The 17,395-nt window shown below is 40.1% G+C and overlaps 1 protein-coding gene across 1 annotated transcript; it reads right to left on the bottom strand.

Annotated features, from left to right (window-relative positions):
- Positions 1–1,006: 1,006 nt before the first annotated feature.
- PIGA (phosphatidylinositol glycan anchor biosynthesis class A) lies at positions 1,007–10,039 on the bottom strand. Its single transcript, XM_027640848.1, has 6 exons — positions 9,224–10,039; positions 8,342–9,000; positions 7,672–7,804; positions 6,496–6,628; positions 5,067–5,273; positions 1,007–4,056 (listed from the first exon to the last, which is right to left on the bottom strand). Exons 1-6 carry the CDS (start codon positions 9,262–9,264, stop codon positions 3,814–3,816), a joined length of 1,416 nt encoding a protein of 471 aa, XP_027496649.1. The 5' UTR covers positions 9,265–10,039; the 3' UTR covers positions 1,007–3,813.
- Positions 10,040–17,395: the final 7,356 nt, after the last annotated feature.

The raw sequence follows: 17,395 nt of genomic DNA, 5'->3' as shown, positions 1-17,395 counted from the left end.
GAATTACAGCATTGTATTTCTAACTTATATCATCAAGAGTTTGAACATTAAATATATTCAAAGTAAGACAAGTGGGGAAAAAGAGGAGACAGAAACACCCTGTCTTGAACAGAAGAGATCAGAACAAAAACATCTGTACAGAGAGCTGAGATATTTATTTTCTATCAGTTTGGCCTAATAAATGACACTACTTCCCATACAAGCCTTGCCTCATTTGCATCCCTAGGTCAGCACACTTACAACACTCCTGCTTTTGAAAAGGGATGTATAGAGTGACTCACTGGTTGCTCTCAAGGCGATGTGGGGTTCATCTCACCTATCTGCCACCCACCACAGCACGTAAGGTCTGGTTATCGAAACTCCTGCTGCTGCTTGGGCAGCAAGACAGCAAATTCCAGCAGGCAATTAATTTCCTCCATCTGCCTCCAACACCTGTGTTGGCCAGTAATGCATCAGTCCGTCCTGCTTAAACAATGAGCTTGAAGAACTAGCATTTTCTAGATAACCATTTATTCACAGTTAAAGTTCGATGAATCCCTCACAAATATCATCTCCAGAATTATGACAGTGTTGAAGCAAGTCAGTACCTGAAAATAACCCAATCTATCTGCTGGGTTTACAAGAAAAATGCATGATTTCAGTAAAATGGTAAATTCAGATGCATAACCATATCCTCCCTTTAGTTTTGTTCCCTTAAAAAATATCCACCTTTTATTTATGTCAGTGCTCAAGTAATTAGGAAAAATTATGGAAGTCAACATACTATGGGTGTGATGATGCACAGGAAATATCATGAGAGTAGTTTAAAGATAGGAAATCAAACACTAAAAATATCTAAATATTTTTTGATTCAAAAAAACCATAAAACCATTTTGAGATTGCTTATTCTTACATCTATTTATATAAAGACTGTATTTTACGGAAGCATCAGAAAGATCAACTTTTACAATTATTTTTTAAAAGCCTACACACATATGAAAAAAAGGGACTAGTGAAGAGAAGTAAATATCAAAAGGGAAAAAATATGTTTATTTCAAAAAGATGCAGATCTGTGCACATCCACTAAAATGTAACCTGAAAGACTAATCTTACATCCATACTTAACTAGAGGCTTGTTCTCGTTTAACATACAATTTTCAATTATCAACACACTGTCCACATCTTAATTCACAGCAGCTGCATATAATGTATTGGAAACACCATTTCTCCTTGTGCCTGGGGGATGGAATTTCATTGCAGATTTTGTGGGACCCTCTATAAAGGTGTTTTTTGGGTGTTCCTTCCGCCTACATGCCAGAGGCTCTGCTCTGTGCAAGACGTGAGTATCACTCTCTCTTTGGTAACATCTCCTCGTTATTTCATAATGATCACGTTATCTACAAGCACAATTTAAACATTTTAGATTTTTTTTTTATTTTATAAATTTCTAACTACACTCATTATCTCAGTTTATTTTCTTAGTGCTGTGATTATTTTATTTAACTTTTTCCATGTCATCCACTGATTTTTTTAAAACTGCAAAAATGGTTCAGAGACATCACCCCTTACCCCACTGCACAAGGCCAGAAAGTGAATCATTCCTGCAGAGAGTTCTGCGTAATACAAGTGGTGTTAATTGAGAAACAGCATATTTGTGGTCAAACCAGTCATGGATTAAGTTTTTATGGCAGCTTGTACAGAATGTTTTTTAATAATCATCTTTTTATAAGAACTCCAACCACCAGTGATGGGAAGCAGCAACATGGTGTGTATTCTTATACTTTCTAATTGTATGTTCCCACATATTAATGAAATGTATCCATTCTTTATGGAAAGGTTAATAAACCTCTACATAAACTTTACACTGGGCTTGTAAACAAGAGTATAACAAGGTTTGATTAAGTTATTCTTAAGTACACAATGTTCCACAAAAGAAAAAGGTATTTTGAATATGTTTTGACAATCTCTTTGATTTGTGTTTGTAGATGTTGCAGGAAACCAAAAAGAAATAAACCAGAATCAGTAAAATATTATTACAAATATATATATAACATTTCCCTGGAGGGATAATTAGTATTTTCAAAAAGTTGTTAGAAACTTGAATGTTTGGAAAAAAAAAAACCAAACACCAAAAAAAGAGTGACTTAGGAAAGTAAAATATTATCTTAATTCCACCCATATATCCTTGATCCACATGGCACCATTTTAGTTGACCTCCACTTTTAATGTAGAGCTCAAAAAATTCAGAATGTAATACAACACACTGTATGTTACATATCAAAGGCTAAAAATTCTAGTAAAAGAAAATAGTCTTTGTATATGGCGTTTATTTTACATTCCCTTTCTGTGTTCCGTGAAAATATGTTCAGTGAAATTATTTTTGTGGAATTACATCTCTAACCAAACAAGACGAAGTTGTGTTTTAAATACTACCCTTCAAGGGTTTGGAAATAGTATTTTCATATTGCACAGTGTTAATAATACAGTGTCTGACAGTACACAATACTCAAGAGTCATAAAATTTAGTCATCAGTGATGCCTGGAAAATAAATGAACCCAGTGCATTAGACAAGGGGGAATTTTAGAGGTGGTTAACAGAAATGAGATGAACGCCTCCTCTCACACACTGGCACGCTGTGCTGCCTCTTGTCCCAGGTATACATTGCTCAGGAATCCTAATAATTGCAAGGAGCCACATTTTTTTTTACCTCTCCGTGAAAAGCAGCCGCTTAAGGAATACCTTCCACTTAAGGGATACCTTCCTAAGATTCCTAAGATTTCACTTGCAGAACCTGACAGACAGTGTCTCAGATGTTGTGTAGGTGAAATCTCACACTCTGAACACTGTCTCTCCCAGAGATGGACTGAAATGCCACTTTGGTCTTAAGTAAGGGGAAGGAAAAAGAGAAGAGGGGGAAAAAAAAAAGGTGGGTAGGAGGTGAGAGGGGAGAGAGAGTGATCAAGCACAATGGTACTTGTTAAGCCCTTCATAGATTTCACTCTCTCTCACACACGTTACTTCACGCTTTGGCACAGTCTGCTGGAAGTTTTCAGGCCTGAGATGTTTCTGAAGGCTGTATTATCTCTAAATAATACTATTTCTTCAGCTATGTACTGAAAAACACTGCTATAAGCTTTACACCACTTTCACACACGTAAGTGAACTGAATAAATTTAGCACCTCTGAAAATATCAAAAAATCATTACGAAATTTTCATTTAGCAACAGGAGGATTAAACCTGACTAGGGAAGAACTTCAAAATAATAATACTGTGCAGGCAAAACACTGTCACTGGGACACAACTATTAAAAATAGGTTTCTGAAATTTACATGGTAATGGAGTTTAAGACTAATTTCAAGTGCCATTTTCATTTGAGGGCAGAAAAAATGTGTTTTGTTGAGTTCGGAGTTATTTTGAAAGAAGTCTTTAATAAAGATCACAGTAAATATCACGGATTAGCAGGGACTACTGTAAGCTAATAATGTTTATGTTTTGCTTTTCCAAATATCACTAAAGTTTAAATCACTTTCTGAAATATTCAGAAAAATCCTGTGGTTTTGTTTCAAAGGCTTTTAACACATATAAAAACCCATGTTCTCCTCCCAGCTTTAAGTGCAAAGAGATGTCTGTAAATTTGCATGAATTTGAAACTAAACTAAAAATATCATCCTAAATTGAGGTAGCCCATTTAACCAAGTTTCTTTCCAAGCACATCAGAAAGAAACTGAAGAACTGTAAGAGTAAGGTCTCTGTCAGCAAGAATTAAACTCCTTAGCGACTGATGCATTCTTCCCTCACCACTCGAGCATTTTAGGAGCTTGGAAGTTCTTCTTTAACTCTTCTTTTTTTTTCCCGAAAAATACTGTTTAGTCCATGCACCTTCAGGTCCTGTGGCATCTATTGCAACATCAATAATGGAATCTGGAGTCATCCACCTCAGAAACGCCAAGAGAAGGAAGTTCAGAACAGCAAAAAAAGCAAAAATACACCCAGTTACTGGGCCACAGTGAGACATGAGTCTGTCAAGTCGTTCATCCATTGGTAAAACCAGTTCATCTGCAACCCTGTCATACACCTAAATGGGGAGGAGACATAAAATAAGGTCTTAAAACAGGTAACTTAACCATGAGTTAACAACTGTATTGTGTACAATGTGAGTTCCATGCATACTTCTGCCAATTATAGGAACATTTTTCCTAACAAGAGCTTTGGTGGGGTTTTTTGAAGAATGGGCTACATAAAAGAAACTGAAATCTAGGCTAACTTCTATAAAAACTTTTCAATTCAAATATTGCTTGAAGTTACAAAATCATAAAATGAATTGTACTGATGGTACTTGAAAATGATAAACTGGTTGTACATGATACTTCAAGGTGGCTTACAAGAGATATATATCTAAGTGCACTACAATGCAAGTAAGAAGCATGTGGTTCATCTGTTTTCTCCTTCCTACAACACAGGAGCTGAAGTCAAAAGTGACACATCTCCACAGGTTTTTGAAACATTACTGCAGTTACCATTCTTCACTAACAGCAGAGGTTTTATGCTGAAGTGCGGTTCTAATTCTGAAATACCATTTCAAAACTATGAAAATTAATTTCCATTACAATGACAGCTTATGTAAATTCAGCTATAGTTCAGCCTTCTGGCATTAAACTACCTCTCATAATTTTAAACCCCTTGTTAGCACGTGGCAGACAAAACTTAGTCATGACCTGTCTTTACATTTTCATACATCTTATACAGCACATTTTCCAGTTATGCCAGAAAAGTTACTTCATGTGAAGACTTGAGTAAATACATGAGTAGAAATCTAACTAAAGAACCAGGCTGATCTTCACAATATTTGTCAGCAGTTACGGCACATTAAAAAATACAAATAGAAAAAACCCCACGTATCTAGGGAAGTATTTGGGGAAAACAAAAAGCATCTTCTGAACCTTTTAAAACCATATATGTTTGACAGGAAACCTGTTTAAAAATTACACTGAAGATTATACAGAGAATGTACGTTGTAATATTTCAAAGCAGCAGCTGCTTCAGAAATGTATTTTATGAGAATTTAAAAGAAGCGGTTATACATACTTTCTCAGTTCTCTCTGCAACGTTCCTCCATGTATAAAATGTCTTTACTTTATTATGAACAGTTTCTGGAGATGGAAGTGTTCCTGATCTGAGTTGAGCAATAGCTTTTTCTAATCCATCACACAAAGATTTCACGGAGGGCTCACATAAAATAATGAGATTTTCTGGAAGCACCTCAGGAATCCCACCAACTCTTGTACTCACCACCTTGGAAACAAGCAAAAGAAACAGCACATATGCAGGACAGCAATAAAATTGTGTGGTGGCACTGCTAATACAGTGTTTAGATGCAGCACTTGAGAAGAAAAATATCCCGCTTTGGGAATTTGATCGGTACGTGAACTCCAGGCGTAGGCCCCAGAAAAGACCTGGCATAGCAGATTATCTTTAACAATGTCCAGAGTGATTCTTTGGGGGCATGATAAACCAGAAGACTTGGTCTAATGAGTGCTTAGGAGACATCTTTCCTAAAGGTGTTTGTAACAGTACAAAACTAAATCCGTGTAACCAGGTTTTGGACTTTTCCTCCAAAGTCCCTCATAAAATATGTTACCCCTATTTGGAGAGGACAGTTTTACCACATGCACTTTCAGTCTAGGCCTTCTAGGCTACTGAACATTTACAAGAATTCATTTATCAGTTCAGTAATTTTAATCTGAATTATTATTTTTAGAAGGAAGTCAGAAATTACTAAGACTTACATTGTGCAATCATCTCTAAAAGCAGGCAACAAAAAGAAACTGCATAACGTCCTCACCTCTAAAGAGGAAAACAGATGACAAGGGAATAACTACCACAACTAGGTTGTAACTGCCATCAAAAGATACTGAAGTAAAGAAAAAAATGAAGTCGCTCATATTTTCTATGCTTCCTGTAAATCAGATACTCATATCAGTCTGTCTTTTTAATAAAGTTTCTTCATATTTTAATGTGAAAATTTAAGTTCTTTATGGCTATTGATTTGACTTCTTTTAAGTTGTTAATCTGAGTTGTAAATTAGCCAGAAAGGACTTTACAGTTTTCTCTCTCTCCAACTCTTCTCTTGAATCCCTACACAGTCAGGCAATTTTTCTGCAGCTCCTCTCAAAGCAGTGTCAAAGTAAACGCTTGTGAACATCAACCATCCCAAAACTCTGTAAAGGAGTACATACAAAATAGCATTTTGGAGAGGCAGTCTGGCTACTTAGGGGAACTGATAGAAGATTAAGTTTTATTTCCAATTCTGCACAAATTTCTTCTCAAAGCTTAAGCAGTTTCAATTAACCATCCTGTCTCAGCTTCCAGGTGATCTGAAAATGGGGATAATATTTGTCCACCTTTCTAAAGACAGAGTCTCAGATGAAAGCAAATGTTACAACCACATATTATTTGATTGTGACCTTTGTTTAAAATGGATAAATGCTCTCTAGACACTGAGATTTTTTTTTACCTGTAAACCACAGCTTGCTGCTTCCACAATAGCCATACAAAAGGCCTCAGTGAGGGAAGTGTTGAGAAAAATGTGTCCCTGGACTAGCACATTTCTAACATCCTGGTGTTCCAAGGCTCCAAGAAGACGTACCCTGCATATAAGAGGACAGAAATAATAGAGATAAACACTAAATTTGGACTGTAACAGTGCTATACAGTGTTACATATATTCTGAAAAAGGTACCAATGGTTCACACTTGTACAGTGAGAGGATGAACAAAGGCACCTTGGTTCCATTTTCTCTAAATTTTTCCAGCAATGGAGAAACAGAAGACTGCTTTTTATTGTCAAACTGAAAGAAACTTCTGAAAATAAAGTTGAGAAGTTGCTGTTATAATGACAACTGCCTTCAAAACATTGCTACTGAGCTTTCCAGTTCTGCAAGAGAAAATGGTTTCCTTCAGTTAATAACTAAGATTTGTCAAATGCATTGTTTAAATTTTCATTGTGAGGTCTGATCAATCAGAGTCTGAGGGGGAAAAGTATTTATGATCAGAACCTATTATTTTTAAGAGATACCAAAAAAACAGCAAAGAGTAAAAGGAGAATGATACTGAAAAATAATTTTATGAGGGGAATCATTGACAGAACTACAAAACAGACAACAAAAAAAAACAGAAAAGAAAATGAAAAATTAAGAACATAAAACTGGCTTTGACCATGAAAACCCTCAAAAATACATAAATGCATATGTATCATGGAAACATTTTGGTGACACGGTACATGTTTGTAATACCACAAGAGCATTAGATAAGCACTGTGCCAAGGGTTTCATAATGAAATAAAAAAAATTACTAGCAGTCGCCATCACAGCAGCAGTGACACAAATGAGCTAACACCTTTGGCCACACAGTAATATGTGATCCAAGTATCATGGTTGCAGCAAGGAATATGACATATTTATATCTAAGTCAACTTTTCTATGACTTGAGTGAAGGTTCATTTAGAGTCTGTTTTTATTAATCAACTTGCAGGATCATAGTCCAACTCTCAAAGTCTTCAGCGAGTGTCTGGTCTATCTGCTTTGCCTTCAATAAATTTCATCTTCAAATTTTCAGGTTTTTTGGGGGGAGGGTGCAGGCAGTTCCCCACCCCTAAAGTACATTGAAATGTCATAGACATTTACAAAACAAACCTGTCATGGAGCTGGTATCTTTCCCGGACTTCTTCCAGCACGATTCGTTTTGGTCCTTCTCCTCCAACTAAGAAATGTAACTCTGGATATTTCTGACAGAGCTCAGGAATTATACCACTAAGCAAATCTATACCTAAGAGTAGAAAATTAAGGGCAAGCAGTTATTGTACTTGATTTCAGAACTTCTCGTGATGTATCTCACCGTAATAATTCTATTCAGGAGTAGGGGAAAAAAGTCTCTTGAAGACAGTTACACTGTTGTATATGAAATTATGAAAAAAACCCACAGTTTTTGATCTCTTAAGAGACAAATATGAAGAATCACTTAAGTTGCTGTCACTTCATTAAATAAAAAACTATTAAAACACTTCTAACAGAATACATAGATTAGGGCCTAAATCATATGTCCAACATAAGCCAAATCTTCCATTTTATAAATTGCAATTTTCAGTATCTTCAATATTACAGAAGAAACAAAACTCTCAACCAACGCATGCAAACCAAAATGTACATTTCTTCTTGAGTGCACAGACACAAAAGCTCAGAACGGCCACCTCACCGCTCCCATTGAAAATTCCATCCATACCACAGACACAGTATAAGTGGTACCTAACCAAGACCTTCCTAAAAAAAAAGAACCCAAATAAACTCACATTTTAACCCCCATTACCTTTTCTGTAAACAAGTCTGCTGACAACAACAATTGTTACTGTACTGTCATCCCTCCTTGACGGGTCTGGAGTGAAGTCGGTGGGATCGACAGCGTTGGGGATGACAGAGACTATCCGAGGGTCCAGAGCTGCTCTCAGCACCGTGTTCTCCTTACTCGTGTAGGACACGCAGATGATGTGGTTGGTGTCGCACAGGGATACCGTCAGCAGCTTGTTGGTCAGCACCGAGCTGACATCGGCGAACCCGAAGAGGGAGTGGTCCGTGAAGACGGTGCGCAGCCCCATGGTCTTGGCGTGGAACAGCGCGTCGTGGGCCATGGCGGAGAAGGAGCTGTGGGCGTGCACGATGGTCACCCTCTCCCGCACGAAAATGTACCTGAGCAAGGGCAGGCTATGGAACAAGGTGGTGGCCGTGGACTGGTTGTACATCACCTTTAGGGGCAGGTAGTAGACTTTGAGCCCACTGGTGAGATAGCGGACGCCCTTCCTGTGGCCGTAGGCGTGGGTGACCACCAGGACCTTGTGGCCGCGCTCGATGAGGCACTGCGACAGCTGGTACACGTGGCTCTCCACGCCCCCCATGTTAGGGTAGAAGAAGTCCGATACCATGCACACGCTGTGCGCCGCGGCGCCTCTGCCCGCCGTCCCGGGTCCGCTCCTGCCGGGGGAAGGAACCACAAGGCGCCATCACTCGCCGGCGGCCGCCCCCGACGACCCCCGGCCCCCGAACTGCCGGCGGCGCCGCCGGGCGCGGCCGCGAGGCCCGCGCAGGCCGCACGCACCGGGGGGCGGCGCCGCGGCCCCTTGAGGAGTCCGGTCACCCCGGCGGCCGCCCGGGGGGGAGCGCGGGGGCGGTGAGGGCGGGGAGACCGCGCACGTACCTGCCGGCGGCGGGCGCTCCCTGCGCGCTGCCCGGCGCCATCTCGCCATTGCCCAGTCACCGCGGCAACCGCGCGCGCCCGCACCGAGCCGCGCCGCAGCCAATCGCCGCCCTGCGCTGCGTCACGCGGGAAACGGAGCGCCAATCGGGGAGAGGGCACGTGCCGGGGGCGGGGGCGCCGCGCGTCAGTCCCGCATCCCGGGGTCCTGCCCTCCGGGCACGACCCTGGACAGTTGTCAAAAAAGTGTAGTCCGGAGTGATGGAAAGGGGTGAGCGTGCTGTAAAGGGAAGGAATTGCCTCACAGTTCCAATGGCTTTGCCCTGCCCTCAGTGGAGGAGCTCTCCTGGAGTGCTTCTGTTTGGCTCGATCGCAGCTGGATCCCCCGAAGCGTTCTCGATTCTTCTGCCACAGGTGCTGGAAGCTTGCTGTCTCTAAGTAAACAGTTATGATTTTTACTGGCGGCCCAGGAGCTTAAACGCCGGGAAAGCATCTGAGTTGGGTGACTTGTGCTCTGATGCCCGGGCTGGCATCGCCTGGCTGTGTATTCCTGATCTTCTGGAGGAGCTTTGCTATCAGCCTTTTGCAGCTCCAGCACCGGCCTGACTGCTTCTGACTGCCAGGAAGGGTGTGATCTCACCAGGCTGGGGTTGCTCATGCCTCTCCTCTGTAGTCCCACAATTATGTTTGGCAGGTCCTTCCTCTTGCCAAGATTTCTGATACAAATTTTGTCAGATTCAATTCTGTCATCACTCCTATGCAAATATATGTGTCATGAGTGACAGTACAAGCTGACCTAGGCTGGAGTGCTGGCTGGATTCCTGGTTAGGTTGAAGCTTGGACAGACGTGGTTTGGAGGCATTGATCCCACAAAGAACCAAGGAGGAAATCAGGCAGTTCATTCTAAGGACTGAAAGACATGAAAGACACTAGTGTGTTGAATAAGAAAAACATTGCTTGTTTGATTTTTTCTTATGTGTTCAGAAAGGTGGGACCAGTATTGGCAAGTCTGATTTCATCATCGGATGCTGCTCTGGTGTGGCAAGAACCTGAATTTCGGGGTGAGAAGCTGCGTGTGAGGCCAGAAGAGGGGAAGCTTCTCACCAGCAGCAGCAGGGTGTGAAAGAAGAAGAGACTGAGAAGCAAGGGGCCTTAGGGATCCTAGTTCTTAGAAGAAATTGTATCCTGAGTGCAAAGCAGTGTAAATTACATCTGTGAAGAAAACCCCAAAAATATCATCCAAGTAGTGCCAGGAGCAGGAGGTTCTCAATTGCAGCACACCACGATGTAAGCCCTGGTAAATGATGGTGGTGACCTCCCTTGCTGTCAGGCTGCCTGAAGAATCAAGCTGTTCCAGTCACGAATTTTAGATATCAGAAAAACAATGCTTATGGTTTTAACTATTAGGTAAATGTTGAGGTTTTTTAGACTAGTTCTTTTTCTGCACTCTCAAAAGAAGATGTAATTTTTGGTATGCAAGCTTAAAAACCAAAGAGAAATCATAAACGGTAAATGACAAAGCAGCCCCTTTCTTCAGTGAAAGAAGTGGGATTCGATGTGTTCCATAAGCTAATGCTGACCCACTACTGTGCAAAGCCAGAATGCTGGCAATGACCTACAAAACCTGCAATAGCACAGGTCCACTTAATCTTATAAACCTCTTTTTATGCCACAGCAGTTGTAATTTTTCGTCCCTCTGTATTTGTCTGAACTTTGGAGGGGACTTGGCACTTTCCCAGCAGCTGGCCATAGGCTCCACATGTCTTTCTGAAGGAGATCAGGTAAAGTATTGTGGCCAAGCCTTCATGCCTCTGGCCCGGCATGTTGGCTCTGGTGGTCTGACACCTGTGTTCTTCATTAAACATGTCCAGTTGTGCCTAATGTCATACCTGTCAGTGGTCCAGTCAGTCCCCCTATATCAGCAGCCTTCTCTGGTTGTCATGTTCAAGGGACCTTGAAAAGTTGGTCTGCCAAGGAGCCTAGGAAAAACCTTAATGGAAAGGAATCTTTTCCACTGCCAAGTTGGCAAAGGTGCTGCTAAATTTTCTTTCCATGGCTGGTTCACAAAGATGAGGTAACAGATTTTTCACTGTGTTGTGTTGTTCAGTAAGAAAATTGTCACAGATCCTGGACAGATCCAGAGTCTGTCCTGCCCTGATCTGAGGTGGAACTGATATCAAAGGCACCAACAGCTGAAGAGAGAGTCAATTTTCTTACTTTCTAAATGCTTGCAGTCAATGTATTTACTCCCTCATTTAAAGCACGTACAAGGTCAGAGTGAGGCTGTGGAATATGTAAAGTAGAGAGTAAAGATGTTAAACCAGTGACAGCACAGTAATTGCTGCTTCCAAGCCTGGTCCTTGAATGCTCTCTAAAGCATCCTCATAAATTGAGTTAATGGAGAGAGAAGATGGAGGACACTTAAAGAGACTCCTGTGGCTTTGTTCTGGTAGCACATGCCATCCTTCCTCAAGGAGACCACTTCACTGTTCTTGAAATTGTATGGAAACTTTCTGCTGGTACTCTGTGTTATCACCTCCCATTCAGCCTCCTCTCAGGCTGAATTTGCTGCTCTCAGCCCCCAGTCTGGTGGATGATGTTGTTCCTATTGCATGTCTGTATGGAGCTAAAACTGTCACTATTTGGTGAAGAGGCTTTGCTGTGTGTTATAAGCTGGTGTATTTATTTACACTTTATAAGCCTAAAGCATGCATATTTATTATACAAAACATTAGTAATTGACAGAAACAAGCCATCAGCTGTTCACAACATAGTTCACAACAGAGCTGTGAAGCAGTTCTGTTCTAGAGCCTGATGCCATGGCAAGGGAGCTGTAGTGCTCCTGAAAAAGAAATCTTGTAACATGGAATAGTGGTGTGAGTGTGCACAACCAGATAGCAGTGTTTTTTTCTTGGACATTTTCTTTCCATGATTCAGGAAAGCAGAAACTGTTGGAAGCCCCAAATGAAGAAGATCAGTGAAAAATAGTACTGCTGAATTGAGAATTGTGGCCTATAGATGCAGCATAGACTGATTAGTGATAGCAAACAGGAGAGAGCCAGAGACAACCCAACACCTTGTTTTAAAAACCACAGTGTTTGCAGGTTTTGATCCTGCTGGAATAAATGTGCTCTAAAACAAGGAGGAAAGCAGTATTTTAAATCTTTTTGCTGAAGAGAAAGGACAAACTCCTTCCATTTGGTTTACTTTTATAGGGTAAGGCTGGAGAGCCTGGCACTTCTCCTAAGATTCCTGCTTAGAAGGAGTGAGGGCCCAAGTGTCTACCTCAGTGGTTGTTTTCTGATGCTAGGAAATACCAGCAGGATCTAACAGGTTTCTATAATACCTTAAAAAGGTTGGTTTTGCCTGGTTTCCACTGGGTACAGTCCCTCCTATTGCCTGGCTGCAATAGCACTCACAAAGCAGGCAAGAGAAATCACGATTTTCTCATTCGAGTACCTGGATTTTCTTACAGACTTTCTCCCCTGTTCATGGAATTCCATAAAAGCTGGCTGAAATGACATGTTAATGTACTTCTAAAATACAGGTTTCAAGTTGAAAGCTTAACAAACTGCAGTGTAGTCCATGAAGGAAATTACCATTAAACACAAACTGGAAAAAGGGATTCTTTTTTTTAAGCCAAATTTCTCTCTTCAATGCCAGAAAAAAGGCTTGTTTTTCCATTTTAAAGACACATCTCCCTTCCAAGCAGGTTGGAGTTCATCTGTAGCAGATGAATTTGCTAATAGAAGGGAGCAGTTGATTGGCAAGGCTGTGCCTGTTAGATCTCACATCTGTATGTAATCTGTGCCTCTCACACACGCCCCAAAGTCTGAATCACTCAGTCATCCTCTGTGTACTAAAATGCTCCTCCCAGAGCTCAGAGCATTCTCTTCCCTCTCAAATCAGGACAGTGAAGGTGGGGAAGAGCATGAGGGCTTGGGAGCAGCTAAAGAGTACATAAAAGGATTAGTTTCTGGTCCTCTGGGCTTACAAACAGGTTACACCTCTGACCTTACCAGGACAGGACAGCTGCTTGCAGTGCATTGACAGTTGCTGAGAATAATCCTCTTTTACACCAGCTGCACATAAGTCATTTACCACTTCTGTGCAGGAACCATTTGGGTACCTGAGCACTTGGTTCCAGAGTCCTTCCTGGTCCCTAGCTGGAACAGTCGTTGCAAACAAAGCCTGGATGGTGTCTGTCTTCTACCTTCTCAGATGAGGCGGTAATCCAGCCTGAATACTCCTCAAATGGGGCAGAAAAAGATTTCTGGGCACACAATGCAAAGTGATGGCTGTGCTCTCCCTGACATATTAAGTCCATCAGGAGGACTGGTTGCTTTTGTACTGGCAGACCTGGGGGATATCTGTCCTGCAGCCAGCATACAACCAGTATCAACTCTCTAACAAGCCATCTGACTAACTTAACAGAAAAAAAATTCTGCTTGTGTCTGATTTGTATCAAATCAGGTATAGTAAGACACACCTGGTGTCAATTATGAAGCCAGAGCCTATTGACCACACTAGACTTGGTTTTACTTGGTTTTTTCCCCTCAGCTTTACTAGATTTTACAGTCTGTTTAGCTGAAGATCTAAATTTCTGTTTCTGCAGTCTTGAGACCACATCAAAGTACTTCAACACTCAGGCATCAGCTGTATTAGAAGAGAAGGCCTGTCCTGGAGATTTTCTCTTTGTACCTCTAAGACTGTACTTGACTTTTAAAAACTCCTGGGAGTCTGTTTTGTAGAGTTCTACATTCCGTGAGTCAATACAAACAGAAGTTCCAGAACTGTCAGGTGGGTTTCAGCATTAAAATGCTAACAAAATGGGTTTAACTGAAAAAGTTCCACAAGAATAACGACTTCTTGGTGGAGGTGGAAAACAGGCGCAGTGGCAACAGTAGATGGAGCTGTTGGAAACTTAAAATGTGTTTGTCCTGGTGGCTATGCAAAATATTCTCAGAGCATTAGTGTAGTACCTGCCTGCATTGTATAGTTTGTAATTTAAAGAAAACCGAGTTTCTTATGAAAACTAAGCATGAACTACCCAATATTTTGATAGTTTGTATCCAGATTCAATCTGTAAAGCAAGAATAATTAATTATACTTTAAAATCCATTAAATGAAACAAAGATTTCTTTAAGTTGATAGGATTATTGTAGCCATGAATATCTACAGAAAAAAAACAAGATGAGGTCTGTGGAGAAAGCAGTACTTTTTATTTGACTTTTAGAACTGAGAAGACTCAGAGAGACTTACAAGCACACAACTCCTTCTTGAGGTTTGAAAGGGAAGCCACAGATTTCAAGCCTTTTGCAGGTTGGAAAGTACTGCTCTGAGGTTAATTTAATTAATGTGGAGCAGGGCAAGGTGATAAGGTGATTGGACTCCAGGGAACAGGTAGAAAGGCATGGGCATTCTTAGCTGTGTAGTTTTAAAATTGGATGCACAGGTAAACGGCAGATCAGAGAGACCAGATGACTTTCAAGTGATTTTCATTCTAATGCCTTTGTAACTGAGCCACAGGACAATACTGTCATTTATTGTGGAGACAATATCATTAAGAAGTGTTGCATAGTTCTTGTGGGTGTGTTAACTTTTCCCTTGTGTTTCATCAGGTGTATTGGTGATTTTATTCTGAGGACTGAAGTAATCACGATGCAATTGTATTTGAGTGTTTAAATATATTCTGAATGGTTAGCCCTTTCCTAGGGAGCAAGAAATGCTTTCCCAAGAAACAAAAGTACATGACTGTGTGTAGACAGTCGATCTGGGGTCAAGGGAAAGTTTTGCATAAATGCTTTGCCAGTGAGTCACCTCACAGAAACTTATGGATTAGTCTGTGTATCTTGCATCATAGTTTCAGCTGGACCTGTGATACTAAGCTACACATTAGAGATACAGTCTTCACCAATTAAAATAACACTTAGCATAAAAATGTGGAGCAAAAGACTAGGTGAAGTGCTTCCTATTTTCTTAATGCTTAATTTGTAATCACACTCAATAACTGGATATTTTTTGTATAACTACTGTTGTAATTTTAAATAAATAGCATGTACTAGTGCAGACTAGAATTAAGTAATTGACTATTCAGCCATAAACATTTTAAAGGTATCTTTAGATGTTTAAGAAAGGAAGCAGTTCACACTAAGTTATGAATCATCAATGCTCTCAACCTGGAAGGACCTTTCACATTGAGTAGTATTGTAAAGTATGATAAAAGTGGAAACAAGGGTGTTAATGGCATAGAAGTAAAAAAACAGATCAAGCCCTGCCACATCATTTTGTGTACTCATTTTGCTTTATTGGCTAAAGGAGCAGTTTCCTTTTATCTTAATTTAAAACAGACTTTTTACCCCTGAGTTAAAAGTTTTTATTGAGGTTTTTGAGTAACTGCTGATGTAGGAGTTTGATAAATAAAATGAACGGCAGTACATCACTTGTAACCCCTGACAAGCAAACTCTGGGTTTTTTTGACATAGACTGTAATAAATGGAATGTAAATTCACTTGACCTGGTAACCACCTTGTAGTTTCAGAAAGACCAATTCACTCCACAAGTCCAGAATTAGAAGGTGACAACCTATTTGATATTTTAAAGTTGAAATGAATTTACCAGTTATTTAAAAAATACAAAGGAAACTGGCAGCTGAACAAAACCACAGTTTTGTTTTGGGTTTTCAAGATTTTCCTTTCCTTTTTTTTACACTACTATAAAGCAAAATAACTCTTGCTTTAAATAGCATAAATCCTGGCTTACAGTGGTACAAGAAAACAAAAATAAACCCAAGCAGATTCACTTTTTTTTGGCTGGAATAGAGAAGGGGCCTTTGCAAGTCAGCTGGAGTTGATGCCTAAAGGATACATTTAGATTTATGTGTTTGCAGTGTATATGGGTATGACAGGATTTATATGTGCTGTCAACCTTTCTATGAATAATGCTTGCTATAAGCAATGTCGCAGTACATGACCTGTGATGGCTTTTGAAGTGAATGATAGCAGTACTTTCAAGATGTGCTTGAATTTCATCAGTGTCACCAGCATTTGGTAAGATCACACATACCGCTGTCCTTCTGGAAGTCAAGTGCAGTTTTTGCAAGTAGGTGAATATTTCCTGACCCTTCCAAATGTAATATGCATATTTAGTTATTATTCTGATGCAGTTTTTTCCTTGCTCCCTTCCTTGCTCTTGCAAGTGAAAGCTAGCTACTCATAAAAACTGATGGTTTTATAAACTTCATGTGCGTTTATTTAGAATTAACAATTATTATTTAAGTACCCTCATTTCTATTAAATAAATAATACAAATATCACATTAAAGACATCCCTCACTATATGGAAATTAAGACATACCAAAACAGGAAGTTTTAGCATTATTCTTCTGGTTGTGAAATCTGTAAATCCTGTCCTTATGCTTAAAAAGCAAGTCATGCTAATGCAGTAATAAAAGGCCTTTCCAACTTCAAAGTGAACGTTCCACTGCTCAGTAACCTTCCCCCTGAGAAAGTCATTTAGTCATAGGAGCTAATGACATCAGTCAAAAAACAGATCTGCTATGAATTTTGTGTACCTCATCTAAGTCTTCTGCATTGTTATATTAAATACTTTATTAAATTCTGTTGTATCAATATGAAAGATAACATAAAGCATTTCTATTTTAAAGTTTGTTGAGTATTTTTAACAAAGAATCCAGAATTTCGTAAATAAAATACCATTATGAGCTTTTATAAATCCTCATCTAATTGTCTGTTTGTGTTTCTGTCTCCAGCCAGAGCCTCCTTTTAGTCCTGGTTTTCCACATAAAGGATTTATGGCTATACCATGGTGTTAAGCGACATCCAGATCTTCTTGGGGCTGTGGCAGTGAAGACCATCACGTGGCACTGGCGTTCACAACATTGTGCTTAAACTCTTGAGCTTTTCCGTGTAGTATTTCAGTGAATGTTACAAATATGCAGTTACAAATATACTCTAGCTTTGGTAATTTTCTAATGATATGGGAGAGTGGGGTGGAAAAGAGCAGTGCCCTACAAAGCAGAGGCTGGCACAGGGCCTTAGGAGCAGATGATCTGCCAGGGTGGGAATTCATTGTAAAGGAAGTACACTGAAGATGCCTGTAGGTTATACCAGAGATGACAATCGTATTTGGAACATAAAGAAGTACATTCATGGGG

This window comes from Corapipo altera, unplaced genomic scaffold (assembly GCF_003945725.1).
Source record: "Corapipo altera isolate COAL_440 unplaced genomic scaffold, ASM394572v1 0, whole genome shotgun sequence".
In the NCBI taxonomy this organism is placed as follows: Eukaryota; Metazoa; Chordata; class Aves; order Passeriformes; family Pipridae; genus Corapipo; species Corapipo altera.
This window is presented reverse-complemented; position numbering and strand designations above follow the sequence as displayed.

Excerpts from the sequence above, each read along its gene's own strand:
- PIGA (XM_027640848.1), bottom strand. The coding sequence starts at position 9,264 with ATGGCGCCGGGCAGCGCGCAGGGAGCGCCCGCCGCCGGCAG. Across the intron at positions 7,805-8,341 it reads CAGACTTGTTTACAGAAAAG|GTATAGATTTGCTTAGTGGT; the intron begins GTAATGGGGGTT and ends TTCTACTCTTAG. Across the intron at positions 5,274-6,495 it reads CAGCAAGCTGTGGTTTACAG|GTGGTGAGTACAAGAGTTGG; the intron begins GTAAAAAAAAAT and ends CTTGTTTCCAAG.